This window comes from Palaemon carinicauda, chromosome 21, assembly GCF_036898095.1.
Source record: "Palaemon carinicauda isolate YSFRI2023 chromosome 21, ASM3689809v2, whole genome shotgun sequence".
NCBI classification, from domain to species: domain Eukaryota; kingdom Metazoa; phylum Arthropoda; class Malacostraca; order Decapoda; family Palaemonidae; genus Palaemon; species Palaemon carinicauda.
Genome location: NC_090745.1, coordinates 126,685,151 through 126,710,150, shown reverse-complemented (window position 1 = coordinate 126,710,150; position 25,000 = coordinate 126,685,151). Strand labels below are relative to the sequence as shown.

At 35.7% G+C, this 25,000-nt stretch overlaps 2 protein-coding genes across 8 annotated transcripts in view; both read left to right on the top strand.

Annotated features, from left to right (window-relative positions):
- The window catches only part of LOC137615127 (cell adhesion molecule Dscam1-like), a 154,279-nt gene extending 136,588 nt beyond the window's left edge, over positions 1-17,691 (top strand). The window contains exons 18-27 of the mRNA XM_068344759.1: positions 501-723; positions 2,310-2,498; positions 3,422-3,715; positions 4,248-4,395; positions 5,044-5,240; positions 8,000-8,200; positions 9,629-9,829; positions 10,846-11,128; positions 16,417-16,581; positions 17,564-17,691. Of these exons, the coding sequence (XP_068200860.1) occupies positions 501-723; positions 2,310-2,498; positions 3,422-3,715; positions 4,248-4,395; positions 5,044-5,240; positions 8,000-8,200; positions 9,629-9,829; positions 10,846-11,128; positions 16,417-16,581; positions 17,564-17,612 (1,950 nt within the window). The 3' untranslated portion in view covers positions 17,613-17,691. The remainder of the gene's footprint in view (positions 1-500; positions 724-2,309; positions 2,499-3,421; positions 3,716-4,247; positions 4,396-5,043; positions 5,241-7,999; positions 8,201-9,628; positions 9,830-10,845; positions 11,129-16,416; positions 16,582-17,563) is intronic.
- A 1,823-nt stretch (positions 17,692-19,514) lies between these two features.
- Positions 19,515-25,000, top strand: part of LOC137615481 (46 kDa FK506-binding nuclear protein-like) — a 111,781-nt gene continuing 106,295 nt past the window's right edge. For 2 of the 7 annotated variants that reach the window (XM_068345400.1, XM_068345395.1), the window contains exon 1: positions 19,516-19,775. The gene's annotated coding sequence lies outside the window, so the exon portion shown is untranslated. Of the gene's footprint in view, positions 19,776-20,042; positions 20,145-25,000 lie in introns of those variants that run through there. The other 5 variants (XM_068345397.1, XM_068345402.1, XM_068345399.1 and 2 more) reach the window with 5 other exon arrangements.

Below are 25,000 nucleotides of genomic sequence, written 5' to 3'. Positions count from 1 at the left end.
TTGTTCCCTTCAAGTTCGACTCAATCATTTTATGAAATAACATAAATAATAATAATAGTAATAACATTAATTACAGTAATAATAGCTCTGATTAATCTGAGAGATCAACTCTGGATTAGTTTTTAATATTCTTTTCTGTATCATTATAAATTTACTTACTTTTCTGCATCTGGATCAGCATATCACTGCATACTGTATACCACCTATCTATGAATTTACTTTGTTCATTAATTGAATTCGTAACATAATTTTACTATATCACTTTTAGGTGACGATAACATAACTCCAGGTCTTCATTTTCCATGAATTAACTTTATTCATTAATTGTATTATTATCATTATTTTACTATACCACTTTCAGGTGACATTAACATAACCCAGGTCTTCATTTCCCATGAATTAACTTTATTCATTAATTGCATGGTAGCATTTTACTATATAACTTTTAGGTGACATTGTCATAACCCAAATCTTTAAAAAAATCCTCTTTTTCTCTGAAGCAGAGTCTCCCAGACAAATCTCTCCACGTATCTGTAGTAGGCGCTGACGCGGCAGGAAATTACACGTGCCTAGCCCACAACCCTAATGGACACGACGAAGTCATGTGGGAGGTGAAAGTGGTTCAAACGCCGCCCCCTCCTTCCCTGACGGTCAAGTATTCCACGGAGACCTCTATTCACCTGTCGTGGGTCACAGCCGGAAACGGGGGCAAACCTATTACAGGTAGGTGTAAGTAATAGTAAGTTCAGGCAGAAACTATGACTTTAGAATATATCCTCTCTGGAAAGGTATTCTTTATTTATGCCTTTTTAACCATTTTTATTAAAATTATGTAAGCAATATTTTGAGACTTTATTTCTTTTTAACAATTTTTATTTAAAAATCCGGAAAAATCTTTGTCGATCAGTATTTTGATACTCACCTCTATGCAGTTTCTTTCTCATGCAGTTTTAAGTAACTTGTTTTAACGTTTTTTTCTATTAAAGATATTACATTACTTGGAAATTGGTGTTGAAGTACTAGAAATAATCGATTATGTTATATTTTTAAGTAATGTAAATAAATATGCTTTATTTGAATTTTGCGTATTTTAATCATTATCACGATATATATATTCTTATTTTGTTTATATACTTCCAATGGGAAGGGTATTTTGACTTGCTAAAAGCTACTGGTTTCAATTGTCATGCAAAACTGGAACCTCGGCAGAGTCAAAATGTGAGATTGATTCTATCACCTAAAATGTGAGATTATTTCTATCGGGCAAAAAAGGTGAGATTGATTCTATCATGTAAAATGTCAGATTGATTCTATCTGACAAAATGTGAGATTTATTTTATCATGCAAAATGTAAGATTGATTTTATCATGCAAAATGTAAGATTGATTCTATCTGACAAAATGTGTGATTGATTCCATCAGGCAAAATGTGAGATTGATTCTATCATGTAAAGTGTGAGGTTGATTCTATCAGGTAAAATGTGAGATTGATTCTATCGGGTTAAATATGAGATTGATTCTATCTTACAAAATGTGAGATTGATTCTATCAGGTAAAATGTGAGATTGATTCTATCAAGCAAAAAAGTGAGATTGATTCTATCGGGTAAAATGTGAAATATATTTTATTAGGCAAAAAAGTGAGATTGATTCTATCGGGTAAAATATGAGATTGATTCTAAGAGGCAAAATGTGAGTGATTCCATCAGTTTTTTTTTAAAGTTATCAAGAATCAAAGTCAAAGAACTTAATAGAACGAATAATGCACTGTACCTCCTTATTCAGTCATAATATTAAAAATCATGATTTTGGTAATGTTTCTTTACAAGTAATTTCTTTTTTGTCTCCAAAAACATTTTGCCTCTGATTTAAAATTCTATTTCATCCTTTAAGGTCATTTACTTGGAAAATGTCCCATCTTAAAAAAGTATGAAGGCAGTATTCTCATAGCCTGGTCTTATCTCATTTTAGTTAGGATTAGGTTAAGATTCTGATAGTGTGATAAGAGTTAATATGTAATTCTGAAGAATACAGAGTTTGCATTTCCTTAGGTAGAAATAGTAAAGCATTATTAAAGGAGTATGTCATATGTCAAAATATTCTTCCTTTACAGCTAACTAATGTTAAATTAAGTTAATTTACGCGAGAAAGAACATTTTATAATAAAAAAATTACTAAAGGGACATTAAATATCTTTTAGTAAATCCACGTCATATGTCAAAATATTCATCCTTTACTGTTAACTTAGGCTAAATTAACCTCTTTTAGGCGAGAAAGAACTTTTTACGATAAAAAATAATCCATTTCCCAGGGTATGTTGTAAGGTATTGCTTGGAGAATGAGAACGCTTGGATTGAAGAAAATATTGAGCCTGGAGAGACAAAGTATTCACTGGAGAACCTCAGGTGTGGTTCCACCTACCGTGTTCAAGTGGCGGCTGTTAACATCGTTGGGCGAGGAGAGGTTTCCATGACTCAGAATATCAGGACTCGAGGTTCTGGTAAGTCAAACGGATCAAAAATCTTGTAAAATTTTGCAACTTGACAAGTACTTTGCAAGGAAATAGTAATGATGCCTTCGTTTGTCTTTCTGAACTCTACGCTCTCCTGTGTTTCTACATATGACATCGGTAGAATAATCATTGGTATGTAGGCTTTAGAAACACTCGTGTACTTCTTACCATACATTTAAAATAGAAGTCCATCCTTCTTTTGGGTAGCCATATAACACAACTGAAAATTATGTTACATTCCTTATATACAGACAATGTATTTTATTCTTTCCTCTTTAATTCTTAAAACCATTACCTCTTTTGAAAGACCAATCTACAGCTTTCTCTAGAGTTAATTATCACTTCTTTTTCACTGTTCAGTATACCAAATTTTGCCTTCAAGTTCAAGCCTCTACTAAACAAAGGTAGGCCTTCTGGTTGTACTGTCTCTCATCTTAAAGGAAAAAAACTGAATCTTATTTAGCATTATCTGCCATTAGTAAGTCTTCAAAATTTGTACCTATTACAATAGATATTCTTCAACTTATATTTCCCTTATCTGTCTTTTGTTAAACTTGTATTTAGGAAGTATTTGCCTTTAGTTCTGTACTATGAAGTCTTGAATAGATGAAATTAAGTCTGATGTTCTCTCATCTGCTTCTGTGAGAAGGACACTCCAAAATAAAAACCATTGCTCTTTAGTTTCGGATAGTGCCACAGCCTTTGTACCATGGTCTTGCATTGTCTTGAGTTAAGGTTCTCTTGTTGGAGGCTACACTCAGGCACACGATTCTATGTTTCCTTATTTTCTTTCCTCGCTGGGCTATTTTACCCCGTTGGAGTCATTGGGCTTACAGTATCCTGCTTTTCCAACTAGGGTAGTAGCTTATGTAGTAAGAATGATGATAGTAATATGACCTTATTTTTTGCAGCTCCACCCAAACCACGTCATCCTGACCTCATCAGTGTTAACTCATCTGCGATTACCCTTCATTTGTACACGTGGCCAACAGGTGGCTGCCCAATCACTGGGTGGAATGTCGAATACCGCCAACATGCTTCGTCCTCCTTCATTTCTCTGAGAGACCATGTTCCACCAACACCAGATTCCTTCACTATACCTGAACTCGCACCTCTCACTTGGTATCAGCTTAGGGTCACCGCCACAAATGCAGCCGGGACAGCTACGGCCACGTATGACGTTGCCACTGCTTCTCTTACGGGAGGTGAGTAGAAATGCATTTCTAGATCATCTTTGAAACAAAGGACAGTAGTGGAATAACTAAATTCTTGAAGCGGAATCAAATAGAATGATTTTTTTCAATAAAGTTAACCCTTATATCACTATCCCGTACGAATAATTTGGCACTAAAACAATTGGCACTTTTTTAACATTTTATTTTACTCATCCTAGCACAAAAACTATTAGAGGCAGAGCTTTACAGTATTTTCCTATCATATAGTTGAATTATTTACCTTCCCATTGATACATAATTTTAAATATTTTGTAAAAGTCATATGCTTAAATACTAAAATGAAAAAGAAAAACTGATAATAAGTTGAAGTAAAATAAGTCCATTGCCACCAAAGGGAGTAGAAATATCTGGAAATAGAAAGCATCCACTGGCACTCTTAGGGTTAATTATAACATTTCATGTTTTAATTCTTGTTTCACTCTGTCAGTTTGTCTTGTAGATCAAGATGCTATAAATCATATACTGTAAAGTACACACCAGTAAATAACCTTATTTATTTCAGCTACCCTTGCACCAGAATCTGTTGTGGAAGTGGTGAAAGGAGGAGGTCCACCTCTGTATTTGGATCCTCACGTACTGGCTCCTATTGTGTCGGGTATTGCCTGCACATTGGCTCTTCTCTTGTGTGTTGGTCTGCTGGTGTCGAGAGGGTAAGTTGTAGATCAATATTTAATCACTAATATTACAATCAGAATGTTGTGCAATGCTTATCGTTGCTCAAATTTAGTTCTTTTGGATAGAACTTTTTGAATAATGAAGAGCATTAGAAAGAAATCAGACAGGGCAATATGGTCGAGACTTTCCTGATGTATAGTAGTCTCCATTTTTGTCTCGAACTGTGTAGTTTCAAAAGAGGAATGTGGAATTGGACATCTTCATTAACACAGCAATTCAAGTTTCACTGAAGGAAAATGTTCATCTTATGTTACCGTAAAATTGCGATGGCATTCCTAATGTACCAGAATCAAGCTGAATGTTGAAAGTCTGATGTAAATCTAAATGATTGTTTGCTGGTTTTAATATTGTAATTTAAATAAAAATATTTGTCATAATTCCGGAAAATATATTTCCTCAAGACTACCGATCATTATGTAGCAGCATTAAAATGTAGTATAGCCATTGTGACTACAGTATATGCTGAACTGATACCACGACGGAAGTCTTCTGATCCTGTTTATGAAACATGAGCAGGAATGTGGTTAATCAGTGTTTCGAAAGGTTCTGCATTTGGTAAATTTCTAGCTATAGTGAAAATAAAGTATACTTTATTGTACACTAACTGAAATCCTTTATTGCAGTCGCGCCCGCTTCATGAAACCTGACGGTGGTGCGAACCAGGGTGGAGGTGGGAATGGTCGAGGTGGGGGAGGAGGGGGCCGCAGAGGAAGTGGTCCTACCTATTCCAGATCCTTGGCTGAACTCCAGAACCACCGTAATGACAGCCAGGAGCAGCTCTCACCCGCAGCTCAAGCTAAACATGACGAGGCTTACTCGGGTAAGACATTGTTTCCAGAAAAGTCTTTCTAAATTACCTCTGACACATTAGTTGTTTAGACTTTAGATGGCCTTTGCCAATTTTCCATGGCATCTGAAAAGCTGGTTTTCCAGCTTAACATGTGTTTTCTTTTGTCACTCACACACTCACTATCTTGCTCTCGAGCCTCGTTGCGACCCATTGGCTCTCGCATCAGCACCCTCCATGCCAATTTACTCCATCTCAATCCGGTCACCATTAGGGCTTCAATTTCTGGCGTTTGTAAAGTTTAGAAAAATTCCAGATTATTTAAATCTACTTTATTATAAAGGCAGTTTAAGAATTACTTACTGCAATACAAAATCTGTCGTTATGTTAAATTATTAAGCAAGTGACATGAGATTGTATTTTGTGCAGAAATGATATGGAGACTATGTTTAAACTGTACGAATGTAGTGTTTTCATAAATATATGTGGTTGTCGCTTTATACAGTAAATATTTGTTCCAACTATCCTTTGATAAGGGGTGGCTCCTGGAAAAAGTAAAAACTTTCACGGCCTCATTCATCCTTTGACGACCGAATCTTGAATGAACCTTTTGTGTAATAAAACCTCCCCAAATTATTCGCTTCATATACTTACACAGAAGCTCACCAGCTTCACTTCAAACCCGCCATCAAACAAAGCACCAAGCCTTATCTTACGAGCACTCTTTCTCTTCCTGAATGTGATGGCCCTCCTTTCCAATACGCGTTTCACGCCATCTATCCAGTCCGTTTGCCTCACTGCTTTTTAAATGTAACTCATCACTGATGAGAAGTCCGTGTTTATTTGTGGAAATTACATTGCATGAATCCAAGATTTAACTTTAAAGAAAGCCATGGAATTTTGCATTGGTATCCTAGAATTCAATATTGATTAAGTAAACAAATTAGCACAAGATGGATTTTGTCCTTTCACGTTTACACCACAAACAATCAAACATACACATGTTTATGTTTATTTATTTGGTTTTTACATTAATTATTTAATTATTTTAATTTTTACAGTAATTTTATTTTAGGTTATTTTTAGTTTCAGTTTGTAGTGACCCATGGTAGTTGCTGTTACAGTACCTGGACATCAATTGGACGCCAACACTTTTAGTCAGACCATCATTGTGGCTTCATAGACTTTCTTGGTTAATTTATGAATTAAGGGGTTGATTTAGATCTCTGTAAATTTTAGTTCTCCATCGAGTCCTACGGGAAACTATCAGAAAGCAGATTTTTTTTTGTTCAATCCAAGAACCTGTGACTGAGAAGGACAATTCTTCTGTCGCAATTTGGTCACCATCTGAACATCAAAATGGAGATCTAAATTCTACCTTTAAACCCCGTACACAATTACGATTATTGAATGTTTAGTTATGAACATTTACTTAAGTTTATATTGTTTTACTTTTTATAACCCAGTCACTTGATTTGTATGAACACAACACTGATTTTGGCGATCAGTTGAAAGAGCTAAAACAGACAAAAGTATTTTACACCTAAGATCGTCATGTAGACGTATCTTCTGTTAGATAAACATGACATTCTGAGGAAAATCATCTTCCATTTCCTCAGCCAAAGCAGGTGTGGTTTTATTTTCTATCTTATTTTTACAAAATCAGAATCAAATCTGCTGCCCTCATTTTCTTTGCCATTTATGTCGTTGATGGTGCTTATCCGCTGCTTTTGTTTATTTGATATTTGTCGCTTTGATGTGTGCTTTTCAGTGTTCTCGGTGTCTTTGTCCAGTCAGTGTCTTTGTTTGGAAACAAGCACCCAAAGGTGATAACAGTACATGATTAAGTTTTGGCTTCCTTGCTGTAAGTGCAGTTTATGTTTATTTTATTAGAGATTTTTTTTAAACTTACTGATTAGATTTAATTCATTTATCTTCATATGGATTGTATTCTTAAACTTAGAGAGTGCATCTACTGATGACATTATTATTAATAAATTCCGAATTCATCTCGATTTTTAGAACTTTACCAAGCATGTCTTCATATGTGTTCAGTCAAATGATAGATAAGTCAACTAACAACTGTTAACCTTACAAAAAAAGCTTAATACTAAGTTTTTGGCTGTTTTATTCTCTTGTTCTTGAGTACAATATAAAGAAAACCTCATCAACCAGTTATGAAACAAGTTCACCTAATGTTTTTTTTTTCTCTCTCTTGACTGTCTTCAGCCATTCCTGTTGATAAAGCTTACGAGATGTGCATCAAAAAGTTCTGCATCTTGCTGTTTCAGGCAAAATACTTACACACACGAAACCATTAATGTCTTATATTCAATATAGCTGTAACACTGGTAGCTGTTGTACTGAGTTTTATGGACCAGTCTGTGTTTGTATTTCCACCGGATGTGAATGCTGCATCGGGATTCATGATTGACAGGTTACATTTTCTTGTTATAGACTTCGAAATTACTGAATAACTTAAAAAATCTCTTTGCCCAAATATAAATATAGTGTACAGTACATTGTAGCATCCAGATCCCTGGAACAAAAGAGCTAAATACAGATACAGACATTTTCGAGATAACACTAAAGAATATCTCTTGAAGACTGGACGAGAGATGATCTCAAGATTCTTATTTTATTTATTTTTAATTTATTGCTTTACTGATTAGGATTTGTATGACCACTGCAATATCCTCAATCCCCCCAGCTTCTACCCTCCCTCCCTAATCTCTTGTATCCTCCTTTGGCTCCCTTATTGCCTCCCTGATGGCGGGCATTCTCCCTGGCAGTGGAGGAACCTTACGAGATTTACCCGTACGCCACCTTCAGTGTGCCGCCCCTCAGTGTCGGCGGGGGCGGAGCCCTCGACTACACTTTACAGTTTCAGACCTTCGGACACCAAGATTGCTTCGAAGGACAACCTCAGCCACCTAGGTCATCCTCCTTCATGGGGAGCCAAAGACGTGAAGGGGGAACAGGACCCACTCCTGGTAAGAGAGCCCCAGTTCCTCCTGTTGTCCTGTCCTTCTAGAACCCTTCTTCCCGTTCTCCCTCTTCTTTCTTCCATTCTCTGTCTCCCTCCTGATCTTCATCCCAATTGTTCCTTGTACAATTCCACCAGATCAAAACAAACTTCCTTTGGGAAATTTGCTTTTCTCATGCGTTTATTTATTTTTTCGTCTAACCACACCCCTTTCCTTGTGTATGGGAGGAAGCTTTGTTATTCCTATAAAGGAAGACTATTCTGAATTTTTTGTCATCCTTATAAAAAAAAGTTATAATAATGTCCCTCCATCCTCAATCTTGCATGGAGAGTCCTCGAGAATGCCATTCAGCTGTTCTGGAATATAGTTATAACTTTACCTCTCTGCTTGTATCAACATTTGTCATAAAGTTTACTTATTTGGCTGCTCTACTTATTATGCTATATGATAGAACATTATTCAGATTGTGATATGATGTTTATATATATGATGAATATAGCAATTTTTACTGATGAGAGGGCTTGCTCCTTTTCTGCTTACTTAAGGTTTTTGTTTTATCATATTCAGAAGTTAAAAGTCCTCCATTGTAAAGTATATAAAGGACACAATTAGTTGTATTGGTATTGACATCTTGACTGTATAAAATCTTATGTTTACTTTTGTAATGCCATTCAATATAAAGCTTTTTAGGGTTATGTAGATATTATGATTATTTTTTTTTTATCAAGAAACAATTATTTGATAACATGGATTTTCAAGAAAGTGCTTGTATCCAATGTAGGTCTTGTATAGCTAGGAAAAGGTTGTTAGAAATTGTAGGCAGTAATTCTGTTATATTTTGTAAAGGATGAATGAAATTCCTTCCATCAACCAATTTTTTTCGTTAGAGCCTAAGCTTTTCATTAACTACATTAAATCCAGTTGAATTAAAATTTAATCTTAACATCGGGTTGATCTCATCATCCTTTGCTTTAAAAAGTGAAAAAATTTCAAATCATAAAAATCTATCTGTATTCGTATACTGTATAAATAAGCATTGTTGATTATATGAAGTTACAGTTTTAGTTACAAAGGGAAATACTGTACTGTAAATCGTTTCAGTATAATCTGTATTCCTCTTAAATTACACTGTACATGTTTGTACCATTTTTTTCATTCAAAAGTTACTATGGAGAACTTAACCTTCATTGATTTAACCAAATCGAGTAAGCCCTTGGTATCAGTGTGGCATTCTTGTATACCCCCTTAACGCGGTAACATTGCAAGCGTAACTGATGTAATAACAACCAGCATGATCTGTTTTGTTGGACTGTTTGCTCGTTATGTGATGGCAATGGACCATCGGCTGCATCTTGCAACCCTGAATAAGTCACATTTCCCCCGAAGAGAACACTAATGTCGTTTCTCCTCTCCTCTTTCCATTCCTTTTTGTAGAAATCGCTTGCATTTCAAGCCAGCAGACTCTGCCCATATCGTCTGTTGGAGTGAGGGGACGAGGCTGTCGACGAACAAAGTCAGGAGACGAAAATACCAGGGGATCTGACAGTGAGCCCGACACCAGCGGAGGCAGCCCAGGGAATGTGGCTGTACAACCCGGAGCAGATACTTACAAAGTCCCCGTCAGATTAAGGAGAGGTAGGTGTTAGAAGGTCTGAAATGATAATGATAGTGTTCATTTTCTGTATTATACTCTCTTCATAAATATCTCTTCCTGATGGAGATGGCCATTCATGTCTTACAATTTTCCAAACTTTTTTCGACCATCAACATTTTGATATCTGGTAACTCATAACGTATATTCACCTCATAACTAACCTTTTCGCTATTTTAGAATAGCAGAAAAGAATATAATACTAAAAATGAACACTATCATTACCATTTCAGATCCTCTAACACCTTCTTCTTCTTCTTTAAGTGAACACCGAGCTCACATAGAAATGGGGAAAGATGCAGACAAAGAAGAAGAGGGAGGTGTTAAGGGATCTGAAATGATAATGATAGTGTTCATTTTCTGTATTATACTCTTTTTCTGCTATTTTAAAATAGTGAAAAGGTTAGTTATGAGGTGAATATACGTTGCTAGTTACCAGATATCAAAATGTTGATGGTCGAAAAAAGTTTGGAAAATTGTAAGACATGAATGGCCATCTCCATCAGGAAGAGATATTTATTAAATATGATGCTGGAACTTCATGTCTGTCTGTCTTGAAAAACTGCTGTTAATTTTGTTTCAGTAGAATATTGAATTTTGGTTGTTTAGGAAAATGAATTACAGTAAAAGTCACTATTTTTTAACTTTTTTATATATTAAAGTATGTGAAAGTAATGTAATAAGTTGGCTAGTGATTTTAGAAGAATCAGATTCCTAACATGTCAGTCATTTCTACACAATCTAATCCAAGATCTAAAATCAAATTAGCTAATTTTACTCAGTCAAGATGAGAGTGTTTGAAACCTTGTTTTAATATCACTTTCCTAATTTCTAAATTACTATTAGGTTGCAATAATTTATCATATACATCAAATGATTATCTCTCCCCCCTTTTCTCTCTCTCTCTCTCTCTCTCTCTCTCTCTCTCTCTCTCTCTCTCTCTCTCTCTCTCTCTCTCTCTCTCTCATATTTTTTTTAGATTCATTTTCTTGTTATTCAGGCCCCGACTTCACTTTCCACCCCCCTGACTCGAGCACCGAAAGCAATGACGAGAGATCACCAGTCCCACCCCGACGGCCTCCACATCAACAACAACAACAACAGCAGCAACAACAACCGCAACAGCAAATACAATTGAAGCAGCAGCAGCAACAACAACAACAACAGCAGCAGGTGAAGCAACCTCAACAACAGGCCACCAACCCGCCCCCTCCTCATGCCCATGCCGCCCAACATGGTCGGAGATACCACGCTTTCACGCCCGCTCACGCCCACGTCCTGAGGTAAATCTACGATGTTATTTAATAGTGAGCTTCTGTTAGACGCGTATTGGGGATCTTGTATGTTGCGGAAATTTTGCATCATTCTATATAAGGTTTTAGTATAGCAATGGATTGCTTTGTTACGAAGTCTATATTCCATTAAGAGAAACTCGATATATTTAATTGCCAAAAGCTCTCACTATATTAGAATGATAGATGCTCTCATTTTATTTTATTGACAAAAGCTCTAAGATTATTTCGTAGACATATGTTCTCAGTATATTTTATGAAGAGAATATCCTAGTTCATTTGATTGACTCTCAGTTCATGTGATTGCCAGAAACCCCAGTTCATTTGATAGACAGAAGCTCTCATTATATTTAATTGACAGAAGCTCCCAGTTCATTTAATTGACAGAAGTTTCAGTTTAGTTTATAGCCAAAACACCAGTATCTTTGAGACAGAAGCTCTCAGTATACTTCATTGACAGAAGTTTCAGTTTATTTGATACCAGAGAACCCCTGCTTAATTAATGGATAGAACCTTTCTGTATATTTAATTGACAGAAGTTCACAGTATTTAATTAGCAGAAACTCTGGGTATATTTAACTGAATGAATCTCTCAGTATATCTTGATTAACAGATCTCAATTTACAGTACCTATATATGATTGACAGAAATTCTCAGTTTGTTTAATTGACGGACTTTCCCTGTATATTTGATTGCTAGAAGCCGTCAGTGAAAAGAACGCTTGATTTCCTTAGAAGGTTTCTTGACCATATTGATATAAGTTTCAAATACTTATCATTAATTAAACTTTCCTTTTTTCTATCCCCAACTTCTGCTGAATCAATCAAAAAATATATCCAAAGCATGTGTAGCTGGACTCCAATATTCTCTATTAAGGGTGTTTTAATTTTCTTCTTTAATCAATCCGAGAAATAATTGTAACCAAAATTTTACATGATGAGTTTCCTTCAATGCTAAATTCTTGTGTTTTTTCCTTAAGCCAGATGAATATTCAAATATCAACACTTTGGAAGGGATTTCCTTATATTATATATATTGTATTACAGTATATTATATAGTTTTGTTAGAGACTTTAGAAATTAAATGTTATCGACGGTTATCTTTAGGATTTGTTTTCTGTGTAGACATTAAGCCCTACCAGATTTAACCTTTAAGTCTAGCAATATTATTTAGTATTAATATGAAAGGCATAACTAGTAAAGGTTGCTGTAAGAGGTGTTTAAAAAAAATCGGAACGCTTGTAACTTTTGTTTCGTACTGAATTATAAATAATAAATATCTGTGATATTTGACTCTTTTCTAAAAACATTGGTGTATTTATAAAGGTATAATTTCAAAGACAAAAAGTCAGAACTATACTGAGAAAAATATATAAGTACCAACAAATAGTTACTTGCGATAAAAAAAAAATTATAGTTTATTTTTTACACTTACTACACTTAAACGTCTTTTTCTGCTGTCAAAATACTGCATGTCACTGGAATTATCTTAGCCATAAGTGTTAGTCAAATTTTCATGGTCCAATATGTGAACACTTTTGAAATTGACATTTTTTCATATTGCTATATTTTAAGTGGTACCTTTGATTTTTTTTTTCTAATCTGCATGAGATGCTTTTTATGTCTGTATTTACCTGGTTTTATTTACTTATTTTCAGTGATAAGGTAAATATCGATTACTGGTTTTGTTTTGTGGCATTTTTGTGGGTTACCTCTCTTTCTGTCTAGAAGCATGTTGATGCCGTAGGAATTGCAGAGTGGAACGTGATGCCCTGGAATTAGTAGCTTAGCTAGTAGTCTTGCCCAGATATAGTCCTTGGCCCTAAACGCATTAGATGTATGCTCATTTCATTGGGCATGGGGTTAATAACTCCATCTTTAAAATCTGTGCTGAAAAAAAGTACATCGGACCTTAAGGAGTCTGTTAGGAAATGTAGGATATTAAAACAAGATCCGAGAAGTCAATAGACTTTGTGAATGGGTTCATTTCAAAGAGATTGTTTACTACAAGATGCAGACACCTCATGATGAAGGAGGGTAGCATAAACCGTCAAGGACAGGAGCTTTCTAAGTGTACTGTCCTTTGTTGGGTCTGTTCCAGAGGGCTTAAAGAGAGAGAGAGAGAGTGAGAGAGAGAGAGAGAGAGAGAGAGAGAGAGAGAGAGAGAGACTCCGTCCTCTAAACAGCTGCCCTGTCAACTTTCCTCAGATTGCAAGTTTTGGCGATTTTCCTCTACTATCAAACTTTAGAATTCTCTCCTCGCTTCTGTTTTCTCTGGCTTATAAACCTCCCATCCTTCTAGGAATAGACTCTTCACTTCCATTGGGATTGAGTCCCACCGTTTTATACTCTTCTCTTCGTGATTTCTCGGGGTCTGGGCTACGCAAGTACAATAGGTCCTCCATCCCAGAGGACCCTGCCTCTTATTTTGTCACCTTTGGGTGAGCCAAGTCCAGAGGTTCAAACTAGCCGTCTTAGTCCCATTACCTCTCACGACCTATGGGGTCTTTTTTTAATCTAACCAATCATACTTCTGTAGCAACAACGAATTATTGATGTGACAACTGAAATATTATGGGGAACTACGACCTACCGATACAGGTATTTGTTTTGTTTGTCGAACGTATTATCTTATGCCGTTTTTTTTTTTTTTTTTTTTTTTTTTTTTAAAGAGGTTTTCTGCAATGCTACGATAGGAATCCCATTATTCAATTTATATGGGATGTACCATTCAAAAGAACTTTCGTGTTGAACAAGCCATTCTTGTCTGGAAATTTCAAGGAATTTCTTAAAATGAGTGTATCCGGTACAGTACTTAACTGTAAATGAGATAATAGGATCAAAAGATGGGTTTTTTTCTGTACACTTCATAAACAGTTTTGAGACATCTTGTCTTGTCCACAATAAAGAAGAAACGAGATATCCCTGTTCTGTTTGTGAATTATAATAAATAAAGAGTATTGTACATTTAGTACTATGTTCTTTAGATTTCTTTCTTAGGTTTTTGACATCAAATGAAGGTCATTTTAATCATGTTAGTGAACTGATGCCAGTGTGATTACTTTGTTTTTTCTCTTTTACATTTTATTATATTTCTATAATTCGTTTCTCTTTAATTTCCTCAAAGTAGATAATACTTTTTAAAGTTCTCTTCTACAACGTAGTTATTATTAATTACTATTTGTAGATGGTGTTAATAGCAGTTGCTCTAAATTCTGGAAACTGTGAAAATACCCATATTATATTTGTATCCAAGTGTTGTTCTTTCAGTAGAGTGAGCTTTCGTAAATTTGCAAAACATTATGGTAAAAAGCTCGTGTTGTATATGTTGTTGATAATCTTGATATTGCTAATGTTGTAATTATTATTTTAATTTGCTTGAATTTGCTTTATGCTCTCTAAAGCTTCGTATTCCTTATTTTTAATGACTGTAGTCTGAATTGATAGAAATTCATGTCATGTTTTACCTTTAGCTCTGTAAGTTTATCTGAGTTTGCACATTCAACTGGCATCCTTTTTAATTCAGTCCACTGTTCTTTTTCTGACTTGCTAACTGATGAAAGTTTTTGTTTGATAATTTTCTTTCTTCGATGCCCTTTCTTTAAGTGATATTCACACTTAGTTTAATAATTTTCTTTCTTCGATGTCCTTTCCTTGAGTGATATTCACGCTAAGTCTAAAAGTTGTTTACAATATAATATTTGAGAATGTCTTAAAGGTTGGATAATGCCTAAAAAAAAAAAAAAAAGAATTTTTTGAGAGCTACTTATCTAGTTTTCTGCACTTTAAAAAGGCACTTTCGTTTTCTGCACAGTGTTGAGTTTTCAGTAAATTCTAAAATATTTTATTCTAAATTTGCAAAGAATTTTGATCGCTGCATCTTTATTTTGTGCATAATTTTTCAGACTGGGACCTTATTTAATAGAAAATTAATATCTACGTTGATTTTAAACAATTTGGCTATCTAAGTGAGTTGAAGTGATATCTGCCGTTACGTATATTTCATATATGCTGAGATATAAAGTGCAAATGTTAATTTCAGAAGCTATATCCCAAAGTCGTTTGTTTGACCTTTCATGTCATTTTTCATGAAACGTCGTTGTTTTTTCTAGATAGACCTAAAAAAGGAAACTAGCCTCAGTGTCATGATTTGAATATTTTATTGATATAAGTTTTTGTGCTATTTTATATCATTTTATCTTTTCTAATGTTATTGATGTAAATTTTTTTGCTATTTTATATCTTCATTTTATCTTTTCTAATATTATTGATATAATTTTTGTGGTATTTTATATCTTCATTTTATCATTTCTAATTTCATTGATGTAAATTTTTGTGCTGTTTTATATATTCATTTTATCTTTTATATCGTCATTTTTCATACATATTAGTATTTAATTCTTGTGCATTTAATGTGGCATTAGCCTTTTATCTATTTCTTTTGCATTTATGTTAGCATTGGTGTTTGGCTGGTGCCTTGTGGATATAGTACACTTGATGAATGCATTCGAAAATTTCAACTATAAAGATTAAAGGATTTATTTTATGCATTTTTACTCTTCTTGAGTGTTTGTTTACATACGACATCTACTGCTATTCTCCTCTGCTTCTTAGAACCCCCCCCCCCGTTACATATTTCTAAACACATTACAATATTACTTACATTACTTGATATTACGGTTTGTTTTAATGATAGGGTATATCTATTAAAGCTGGTGTTATTTATGTTAATTTATAAACATTTTTTTTTCACTTTAGAATTAAATTATTATCTGGAATATCATAATTTTTTTCTTAATATTTTGGTGGTGGGGTCCCGTAAAGTCTAAGGCCCGTCTGTCTTATTCATATTATAAACTGATATGACTCCTTACACAAGGGCTCATATTGCTATTCTAAGAAAATATTGGAATTTTAGTTCTCAGTAGTAGTAGTAGTAGTAGTAGTAGTAGTAGTAGTAGTAGTAGTAGTAGTAGTAGTAGTAGTAGTAGTAGTAGTAGTAGCTAAAATATATTGAAATATTAAAGATAATTCTTATCCTTCCTTTTCTTCAAATTTGGAATGTTGATTAAGCTTTGCTAATAAATTAGCAGGATATGCCTTGAATAATGGCGGAAGGAATAGTAGTAGTAGTAGTAGTAGTAGTAGTAGTAGTAAAGGAGACGGAGAAGGGTGCAGTAGAGGTAATAGCAATAAATATAATCCGATGATCACTCATTGATCTTTAGCGATACGCTAGTTACAATTGACCACGATGAAGCCCCGCCCACTCCCCTCCAGGTCCAACACCCTGGAGAGCGTGTACTCAGTGGAAGGCGCTGTAGGAGGGCCCCTAAGGCCCCCCACGGGGTTCTCCGATTCCAGGGAACTCTCCGAAGCAGAGTGTGACAGGGATCCTAGGGAAACGGGCTTGGGGGCCGCTACACCAAGGGGTTTGCAACCAAGGTAAAAACATTTCGAAAAATTTACACCGAGTCCGGAAGATTTTTTTTCTTTTTTTTTTTTCTTTTTTTTCCTGTTGATTTTGTTTAGTAGCGTTCTTTAACTCGAAAGATATTCTTGAATTTCCTGCTATCATAGTCTTGTTATGCCTTACGTTTTCAAGTCTTTGCCAATTCTCTCACACCAGTTTCTTTATTATACTCATTAGTATCAGAGCTTCCTTTTGTTATAAATGTAATGTATAGTACGTTCGTTCTTTTTTTTTCCTTTTTTTTTTGCATGTCTATTCTCTCTTGCAGTTTCAAATTCATTCTCTTCATTACACTATGAAAATTATTGTTCTGGTGTTTTCTGTGTGACTTTGTGTTGAGTAAGTGTTGCTTCGTAAGCCTTTTTGTGACTGTGATGTATATTTTGGTAATTTCCTTGATCGTAAAAACTTTTCATTTTACATTCTATTTTGTTCTACATTTCGTTATCAATGTTTTGTAGTTGTTTTAGGTATATGTATTTAGTTATTTGTTGTACTAGAAAGTTAATTTTACCTATATTTTTCATTTTCCTTGTCTGTGGCGGGTCACCATAATAATTTTGGGTACATTTTATTTTTACTTTTACTGTCCTAGAATTTACCTCTCTTCCCAGAGTCCACGGACAAAGAAATGTTTTGTGTTATAAACTGACTTAATTCATAATGCAAAGGATGTTTATTTAGAGATTTTCTTTCGATTTATGATTAAATAATGTCTAGATTTTAAGTGTAAATCTTTTCCGAAGTGGTGCTACTTGATACTGATACAGTTTAGAATATTTTTACGAATTGCGAAATTATCTCAACGGTGCAAGACTTATCTGATTGGTTTCTCGCTCTAAATTGTAAGACACAGTGACAACACCGTCTCAGTTATTACAGCAATTTGAAAGGAAGGTGCCAATAACTATTATCCTTTTCACCTGAGATTTTTTTCTGCCTTTCTCTTTTCAGACGTCCCGTTGCTACAAGATCTGGCAATGACTACAGCATCCACGTTTAGAGGTTTAGATGTATGTTTTTATACAGTGTGTTTTAGAGTTGTGTGTACATTAAATTATATGTCAAAGGTCAAAATAAACATATCAGTTTTATGAGTCTTTGTAATATCCTTTGCTTGGGAAAAGGGTTCCTTAGGAAACTTCAACTGGGAAAGAGTATTTTTTTTTTTCAGTACAAGTTTTGAGCTGGAAAAAATATTGATCCTGTGGAAAATAAAGAGAAGAATTAGAAGAAGGTTTTTCAGCCTTGGAAAAGGGTTTTATAAGGGCGTTGTATCTCAGGTAGATTGTTAGAAAAGAGAGAGAGAGAGAGAGAGAGAGAGAGAGAGAGAGAGAGTGAGTTCCAATTGGCAGTTTTCTCAGCTTTGATTTGATTGTAAACTGACGTTACAGTCATTTCCTTTGGCCTCGTTCGAGTTGCCAAATGTAGGCTTTGACATCAAAACTGTCAAGAAGCTCTAAAAAGATACAGCGAAATTTAACAAAGTGGTTTCTAATAAGTGATGCCAATTATAAATGGTCATTATATCTTATAAACTGTTATGTTTAAGGTGCATCATGAGCGGCATAGGCAAGGAACTGGTCAGTGTCATAGAGACCGACCATATACACCACCGCCCAAGCTCCCTCTCCACCCAAGATAGAACCAAGGAGGGCCAGACAAAGGCTGCTGATGGCTCGGAATGTAGACCAATAGCCTCCACTAAACATCCATTTCTAGCTCACTATGACGGTGAGGATGTAGACACTACTAAAATCTATCCGGCTTGAGCGAGACTCGAACACCCCACTCATAGATTGCGAGACATGGATACTTCCAATAGGTTATCGAAACGCTATGTGTTAATTGTCTTATATTCAGTTCGTTTATTGTTATTTATCTTTGCTTTGAATTAACTAGTCTATTCAGTATATTCAATACCCTTGTTAGATATGCATATATAGAAAATAATTAAAACGATGTTGTGATTTCAAATGATAAAAATCATCCATTGACTGTATTGGAAATTACAGTACTTTCTTGTTTATTTGTACAAGACAGCATATTCGTATAGATAGTCACACCTTATTAACCTTTATCATTATTATTATTATTATTATTAATATTATTATTTTTAGCTGCTGACCCACTACCGTAGTTAGAAAAGCATTATGCTATAAGCCCAATGGCTCCAACAGAAAAAGTAGCCCAGTGAGGAAAGGAAATGCGGGAACAAATAGATCATTGTACCTAAGTGTACCCACTTTGTGATGTCTGGTTGAATTGGTAATGTGTTAACATATTGCAGTACGTTTTAAAAGCCGCTAATGAATAACAGAGGCAAGGGACAGTGACATTGATTGCCCTACCAAGCAGGGCAATGCCCTAGAGACTGACCATACTACATACTATGATCAGCGCCCAAGCCCCCTCTCTACCAAAGCTGGGACCAAGGAGAGCGAGGCAATGGCTGCTGATGACTCAGCAGATATACCTTTGGGCTCCCCCAAACCCCCATCCTTAGCTCACAAGGATAGTGAGGTTACAGTGACCAGAGGAACCAACGAGTTTGAGCGAGACTCAAACCCCAGTCTGGCAATCACGCTACCACCAAGCCACCACAACCCTTTGCTTAGAAACAGACTATGTAATGAATGCAAAGTGATAGAGAATTAAAGTACTGTAAGCTATAATCCACGAACGGTTTCTAGACTTCAATTATCGAAAACGATGGTGACTTCTCAAATAGTCCTAATCGATCTTATTAAAATCACTAGATATTTTATAGCCTTGTATTCCGTATTCTTGATTGGACTCATTGATAAGTAATCTTGAAGTTGAACAATATACGAAAACAAAAATGTCAAGAATCGTTCTTTGTGTATAATGATTTAAGTTTCCCGCCTCTATGGTACTGGGAGTAGTTATAGAATTTCCTATTTCCTTGGGTGACATTTTCTCTGTACCATATCAAAATGAATTATTACCCTTGGAATAATATGAGAGTTCCTGTTTCATCATTCATATTAGCGGAAGAGTTGTATGGACACATTACTACTTCTCAAAAGAAGTTGTTCTTCCCCCGGTGGAAGTTGTTCAACTTCCCAAGTACTGTTGGCCTGTGTAGTTACCGTCTTCCAGCCCGAAGCTATTCCGCTAAACGGAAACTTGAAGAAACCATAAGGTAAGTTACCCGTTAATACAGTGCACATTATTCTCTTATATAAACATTGTCCATTCGTATTTGCGACATTGTTTAAATAAAAATGAAAAGTGCATAATTTATTTTATAGCCATGAGACGATTCTATGCTGGGAGGGAGGAACGGAATTTTAAGGTGTAGGCCTACTGCAATATCTTAAAACCAATCTAGTGATAAATGATAATCAACGTTCGCCTATATTGCTACTCTGGTTTACTTTTACTCAGCACTTTAACCATAGCTTTGACTATAGCCTACATCGCACTGTAAATGTAGCATAGACTATAGCCTACATCTCACTGTAAATGTAGCTTACACTATAACCTACATTAAACAGTGATTGCAAAGTTTGTAAGTAGTTTACTCTTGAAATTCATCTTTGTGTTTTAGTTAGTGTGGCAGGTACCAGTTAGATGTGTTCTTTGTAACGCTTTAACGAAACCTCGCAGTTTTATTATGATTTAACTTTTAGGTTTCATAAATTTACAGTTTACACGAGGGCTGAATTTTCACCATTAGAATAAAATATTCTGTATAATGTGTTTTCAACGAATTTGCCGTTTCTTTCTTTTGTAAATTTGTAGTTTAAGAGGTACAGAATTCGTTTGGAGAGTATTAAGAATGACTTACCACTGTTTGAGATCTCGGTTTTTGGGTTAGGGAAAACTCGAAAATAGTAGAATGCAACCAACAAATCGGGTAGACACGAGAGTGGTTACAGATGTTTTCAAATTATTGGAATAAAGATGTCTAATGCAGATTCTAGAGCTTTCAAATATGCGGTCCTGAGGCTATAACAAGCTCTCACTAGACATTCTTGTTCTCGTAAGTGTGCTACTTTCAAAACACAAGATATTAACGCTTTCAAGAAGAAACTGAAGACTTTTATAAGTGCTTCGATAATGTGGATTTGACCATGCACGAGCAATATGCGGTGTGATATCTGCTGAATGCTTTGGAATGTAAATGATTAAATGAATTGCAAAAGGTCCTGTAGAGAGTAGGGTTCCCCTGCAGTATAGAACCAGGCAAGATGTCCTTGAAGTAACCTAACTATACCCACCTAACCTAACCTAAGTTGGTGGGTCCTCCTTAGTTATTTACGGGGGGGGGGGTGGAATAAAGGCCCCTCTTGTGAAACCCAACCACCTCTGTTCTTTAACCTACTTACGATGTCATATCACTAACGAAACATTATATAAACCACCTTCAGAATAATAAGTTGCAGTTGTTTCACCTTCCTGTAGTGTCTTCCTCTATTAGGAATAACAAAATCTACACAACATTCAACATAACATTTACTGATACAAATTTTAGAACTAAAATTCACTACAGGAAGCTGGTTGCCACAAAAACAACCTACAACCTATGGCTTTGGTTAATCAAATTTAGCTCAGAATTTGCAGAAATGGAGAGTAAATGGAACACATCAAATATCCACACTAACCAAGCTGAAACTGCCAACGGAAGCCAATTCTGGAATTACTGTAAACCTTATTTCCCAAATCATAGTTGATTGGATAAACTTCAATGAAGAACCAATCGTTTTTTGCCTACAATTCATCACTAAAGAACAGAATCCAATTGAGATATCTAACTTGTGACACAGTTCAGATATCGGTGGAACTTGGACAAAAATCCATGGGACATTAAACAATGGTAAATACTTTGGTAATTGTTGATTGACTATAGATTTTGTAGGGTATTTGTATTAATCAGATTAAGAGGTTTCACTAACAAAGAAAAAGGCAATATCCTCCGTATATTTTAAACTGTGATATTAATCCTTTTTTTATAACGAGTACAAGCCTATGTTAATATGCTGAAGGTTTCATGTCGTCATGACCCAGGGATTAGAACTTCATGCTCATTATGTGTACCTAGACTTAGGTCTCGGTATTGCGTTTACATACGCACTGAGAAAAAACAGCTCTAATATTAATCTGCCTGAGGCCAGTAGAATGTTATACTTTAAAGGCCTAGTTTAACCAGTAGGGCCTTTTATACCTGAACAATATGGGAAACTTTTGAACACATTGTTCTTTATTCTATTTCCTTGGATTTTAGTAACCGAAGCAGAATTATTGAGCATGCTGTTTGTAATATTTATAGTTTCTTGCATCTATCTAACTAGAGATGAGGTAATTCTCTGGAACCTATGTATGGAGAACTGTCTAGTTTGGAAGATGGCAGTAAAAACTATTCGACTCCCCAAAATCCTATTTAACTGTTGTTAAGTAATGATGTTTTGATGCTCTAACATAGTTGTGGATTTATTCTGGCCACCATCTTACCTCTGCACCGAACATTCGTAATCTAACCTAGCCTAACCTACCCATCTATTTATTATACTCGTAGCATTCCTAAGCCAACTCAACCTAACCTACTCCTCTGTTTACTATAGCAACCCCAATACAACCCAACCCACCATAACCTACTATTTATTTACTATAGCATCCGAATCCATCTCAACCTAACCTAACTATCTATTTACTATAGCATCCCAACCCAACTCAACCTAACTTACCCTCTATTCACTATAGCATCCCCAAACCATCCCAGCCTAACCTACCCATCTGTTCACCATAGCATCCCCAAACCATCCCAGCCTAACCTACCCATCTGTTCACCATAGCATCCCCAAACCATCCCAGCCTAACCTACCCATCTGTTCACCATAGCATCCCCAAACCAACCAGCCTAACCTACCCATGTATTTACTATAGCATCCCCAACCCAACCCAGCCCAGCCTAACCTACCCATGTAATTACTATAACATCCCTAATCCAACTTAACCTACCCATCTTTTCACTTTTAATCCAACCCAACTTAATCTCTATTCACTACAGAATCCCCAATCCAATCGGTTCAAACCTAACCTAACCTTTAACTTAGCATCTTCAATCAAACTTAATTAAATCTATCGATTAGAGCAAGTGAGTACGGTAAGGTAAAATGTGTATATTTTAGTATGCATATGTAGCTTCCTTTCACAACACGCTAAAGTTTTTGGATGGTTGCAGATATGCCTTACACGATGTAAGGCACGGGTTCTTGCTGTGGCAGCAGCCCGTAAAAGTTGTCAGTGTTGGATTTGGGTATGATTGATGAGAATAGTTGAGGTAAAATTGTCGAGTAATTAGCAATATTGTAAGTGCTTAACAAAATACAACCCCCATCATGCTTTTAAATCTCCATTATTCTTTCAAGTACTCATCATACAGGTAGGCATACTTCAGAGGTCCCATCATTCTTTTGAGCTGACATCCTTCTCTAAAGTGGCCATTACTCTTTTAAGTTCCCATCTCCATCTTGAGTTCCCTTCATTGTTCCAAGCTCCCATCACGATTACAGCACCATTCTTCTAACCCCATCTTAGTTTTGAGCTCCCTTTTCCTTCAAGCTCCCTTCCTGATTTTGAGCTTCCTTCATTGTTTCAAGCTCACATTATTCTTTAAAGTATCATTATTCATTAAATCACCCCTCACGGTTTGGAGCTCCCATCTTTCTTTAAAGCTTTTAACAGCGTTTCCAGCACACATCATTCTTTAAGGCTCCTGTCATCGTTTTGAGCTCCCTTCATTATTAAAAGCTCCCTTCACGGTTTTCAGTTCCCATCACGATTTTAAGCTTTCAGCATACTTTGAAGCTCTCAGCATACTTTGAAGCTCCCATCATACTTTGAAGCTCCCATCATACTTTGAAGCTCCCAGTATACTTTAAACCTCTCAGCATACTTTAAAGCTCACTGCATACTTTAAATCTCCCAGCATACTTCAAAGCTCTCGGCATACTTTGAAGCTCCCAGCATACTTTAAAGCTCTCGGCATACTTTGAAGTTCCCAGCATACTTTAAAGCTCTCGGCATACTTTGAAGCTCCCAGCATACTTAAAGCTCCCATCATTCTTTAAAGCTATCATCATTCTTCAAAATCCCATCATTCTTTCAAGCTTCAATTACGATTTTGAGCTCACCTCTCATCATTCTTCAAAGTGCCCATCATTAATTCAAGCTAACGTCATGATTTTGTGAACACACTCCATTCTTTAAAGCTCCCATCTCAGTTTATAAAGCACCCCATTCTTCAAAGTTCCCATCACATCTTATAAAGCCTTTCATTCTTCAAAGCTCCCATCACATCTTATAAAGCCTTTCATTCTTCAAAGCTCCCATCACAGCTTATAAAGTTCTTCATTCTTCAAAGCTACCTTCACAGTTTGTAAAGCCCTTCATTAGTTTAAAGCTATCATCACAGTATGGAGTTCTTTGTTCTTTAAAACTCCCATCATGCTTCAGAGCTCCCAATAAACTTCTATTCCCCATCATGCGACCCTCCAATCACACTTCCGCTTCCCATCACATTTCCCGCTTCCCATCAAACTTCTGGCTTTCCGTCACAATATTGGTCTTCCATCGCATTTTAAGGTCTCAAAATTAGTTTGTTCTCTAATTTAGCTCCCAAACTCCAAACGGGCTTTTGAGTTCCCATAACATTTCTGGTCTTTCGTTGGAATTCTGGTCTTTAACAGAATTCCAGTCTTTTATCACAATTACGGTCTTTCACCAGAATTCCGGTCTTTCATCAGAATTCTGGTCTTTCACCAGAATTCCGGTCTTTCATCAGAATTCTGGTCTTTCATCAGAATTCTGGTCTTTCATCAGAACTCCAGTCTTTCATCAGAATTCCGGTCTTTCATTGGGATTCTGGTCTTTCATCAGGATTCTGGTCTCATCAGAATTCCGGTCTTTCATCGGAATTCTGGTCTTTTTATCAGAATTCCAGTCTTTCATCACAATTACGGTCTTCCACCAGAATTACGGTCTTTCGTCAGAATTCCGGTCTTTCGTCAGAATTCCGGTCTTTCGTCAGAATTCCGGTCTTTCGTCAGAATTCTGGTCTCATCAAAATTCTAGTCTTTCAACAGGATTCTAGTCTTTCATCAGAATTCTGGTATTTCACCAGAATTCTGGTCTTTCATTAGAATTCTAGTCTTTCATCAGAATTCTGGTCTTTCATCAGAATTCTAGTCTTTCACCAGAATTCTGGTCTTTTGTCAGAATTCCGGTCTTTCACCAGAATTCTGGTCTTTCTTCAGAATTCTGGTCTTTCTTCAGAATTCCGGTCTTTCACCAGAATTCTGGTCTTTCTTCAGAATTCCGGTCTTTCACCAGAATTCTGGTCTTTTATCAGAATTCCAGTCTTTC